The 2,236-nt window shown below is 40.2% G+C and overlaps 1 protein-coding gene across 1 annotated transcript; it reads left to right on the top strand.

Annotated features, from left to right (window-relative positions):
- Positions 1-486: 486 nt before the first annotated feature.
- Positions 487-1,494, top strand: LOC131285702 (fibrinogen-like protein A). Its single transcript, XM_058314558.1, has one exon. The coding sequence runs from the start codon at positions 487-489 to the stop codon at positions 1,492-1,494; it is 1,008 nt and encodes a 335-aa protein (XP_058170541.1).
- The last annotated feature ends 742 nt before the right edge of the window (positions 1,495-2,236 follow it).

Here is a 2,236-nt window from a genome sequence, read left to right as displayed (position 1 = left end):
TGAACACTTTGGTGTTATCAAAAGTACAATGCAGCTGCGCGGAAGTCGCTATCACTATCGTTCCTTCTCAGCCCATTATGATGAAGATGACGAAAATAAAAGTCAGGGGTAAAGAACCCTTTCGCTAAATCTCATCAATCAATTCTGTCCAGAAAAAGCTCGTCCTGACCAATTTATAAATAGAAACTAATGCTGTACAACAATAAAGTAAAAATGAATCGAGAAGCTCAAATACTTAGTTCTATTGACTGATTGCAATTTTCCTCATTCTATAACCTTTCTTCTCTTTCGAGTTGTCCACCCCTGCATTCCTTCATATAAAAGCATCTCGAAATCATAAAGCCGACTATAGTTTCAGTGAAGTCTTGAGCATTCTACCACAGGATAGTTTCGCTGCCAACCATGTTCATCAACTTGCGCTTCTTCATTCTACTTTGTGGAATAGTGTTGTTCAGGAAGTTCGGTACAAGCTCTGCAAATACTTCGATGACGAATTCCTCCGATAATTCGGTCGCTGGATATGGATTCGAGGTGATGATGGCCAAGCTGGACTTTCTTCAGTACAAGTTGTACGAGATCGAGCTCGGGTTGAAGGAGCGTGACGAAGAGGTAAAGGAAAAGCTGACGAAACTCGAGAACTCGATCGACGGCATTCAGTGGGAGATGCATCGGCACGATCGGGATGCTGGACACAACTTAACGGTGCTGAAGGCACACACCCAGCAGATCCTCGCTCAGCAAACAGCGTGTGCTAGTCACGAACAAATGCGGAAGGAGATCGCACAATTCAGTGCAAATACAACGCGTTTTAAGCAGAGTCCGCTGTGGTACGTACAGAAAAGCTCATCAATCTCGCGAATCAACGGACCGTTTAAATCGTGCAAGGAGGCACCAGCAAACTCATCTGGCGTTTATCTGATCCAGCTGAGTGACAACGAATCTCCTTTTGGTGCGTTTTGTGAGCAGAATAGCTTCGGCGGCGGATGGTTGGTTATTCAGTATCGCTACGACGGATCCCTCGACTTCTATCGAAACTGGACGGAGTACCAAAAAGGATTCGGAAGCGTAGATCGAGAGCACTGGCTTGGATTAGAACGGATTCACCAGGTGACATCGCGACGACAGCACGAGTTACTGATAGAACTGAAGGATTTCAATGGAACTTACAAATTTGCCCGTTATACAAACTTCACGGTTGGTACCGAATACGAGCAATACGTTTTAAACAATTTGGGAACTTATACTGGTACAGCGGGAGATTCGCTGGTGTATCATAAAGGTATGAAATTTTCTACAGTCGATAGAGATAACGACGAGAGTAGTGACAATTGTGCGAGTAAGTACAAAGGAGCATGGTGGAACAAAAACTGTCATCATTCAAACCTAAATGGTCTATATAAGAACATAGAGGATTCTAAAGCGAATTTGTGGTACCATTTCAATTCCAAAGATCATGGATTAGCATATTCCAAAATGATGATCCGAGAAGTTTAGACCTTTTAAAAACTCTAGGAAGTAGTGAATTTTTTTTTTATTGGGTTAACCGTAATGTCAAGCATTCCGAATTCGTACGTATTCACAATTATATCCCATCTAATAAAATATAAACAAGATAAAAAAGCACAAAGAGTAGCGATTATATCTTAACGAATCGTATCCAAATCGCTATTCAATGTTCATTCTGATCGGGGAATTATATTGCGTAAGCCGTTAAACACATATTCTGATATTATGTAGAACAACTATAGACAATAAAAATAAAACCAAATCTTATCGGATGCATATTATGTTAATGTTTATTTTACAGTTTTTCTTAACAAAATTTTTATTAAAGAATTGTACTACCAATTTGTAAAGCCATTATTATTTAAAACATTATAGTAATATTTCTGTGTTTTATGTTTTATAAAAGTATCATCGAATGGAGCTTATTCAAAATGTGAAAATTACAAAAATCCCCGTTGGTTTGTATACTCACAACCCAATGTGCAAAGCTGACGATGACTGTATCGTTTTACTTTTATTTTAGCTGGTTCATTTCATTTCGTTTGATTTTCGCATTCCTGATACCCGCTCGGAACACGGGTTGCACTTTTCTTTTCCCTCTCGCAACCCTCAGCGAAGTTCGACGCCCCTTCCCCGCATTTGGCTGATGATGTTTTTCTTTCCTGCCCCGATTTGATTTACCACCAGCCGACAGTGAATTAGAGGAGTATTTTGGGTTGACTTCGGGCAA

The sequence above is a fragment of the Anopheles ziemanni genome, chromosome 3, assembly GCF_943734765.1.
Source record: "Anopheles ziemanni chromosome 3, idAnoZiCoDA_A2_x.2, whole genome shotgun sequence".
NCBI lineage: Eukaryota > Metazoa > Arthropoda > Insecta > Diptera > Culicidae > Anopheles > Anopheles ziemanni.
The sequence above is the reverse complement of the archived record's forward strand: the minus strand, read 5'-3'. Positions and strand labels throughout refer to the sequence as shown.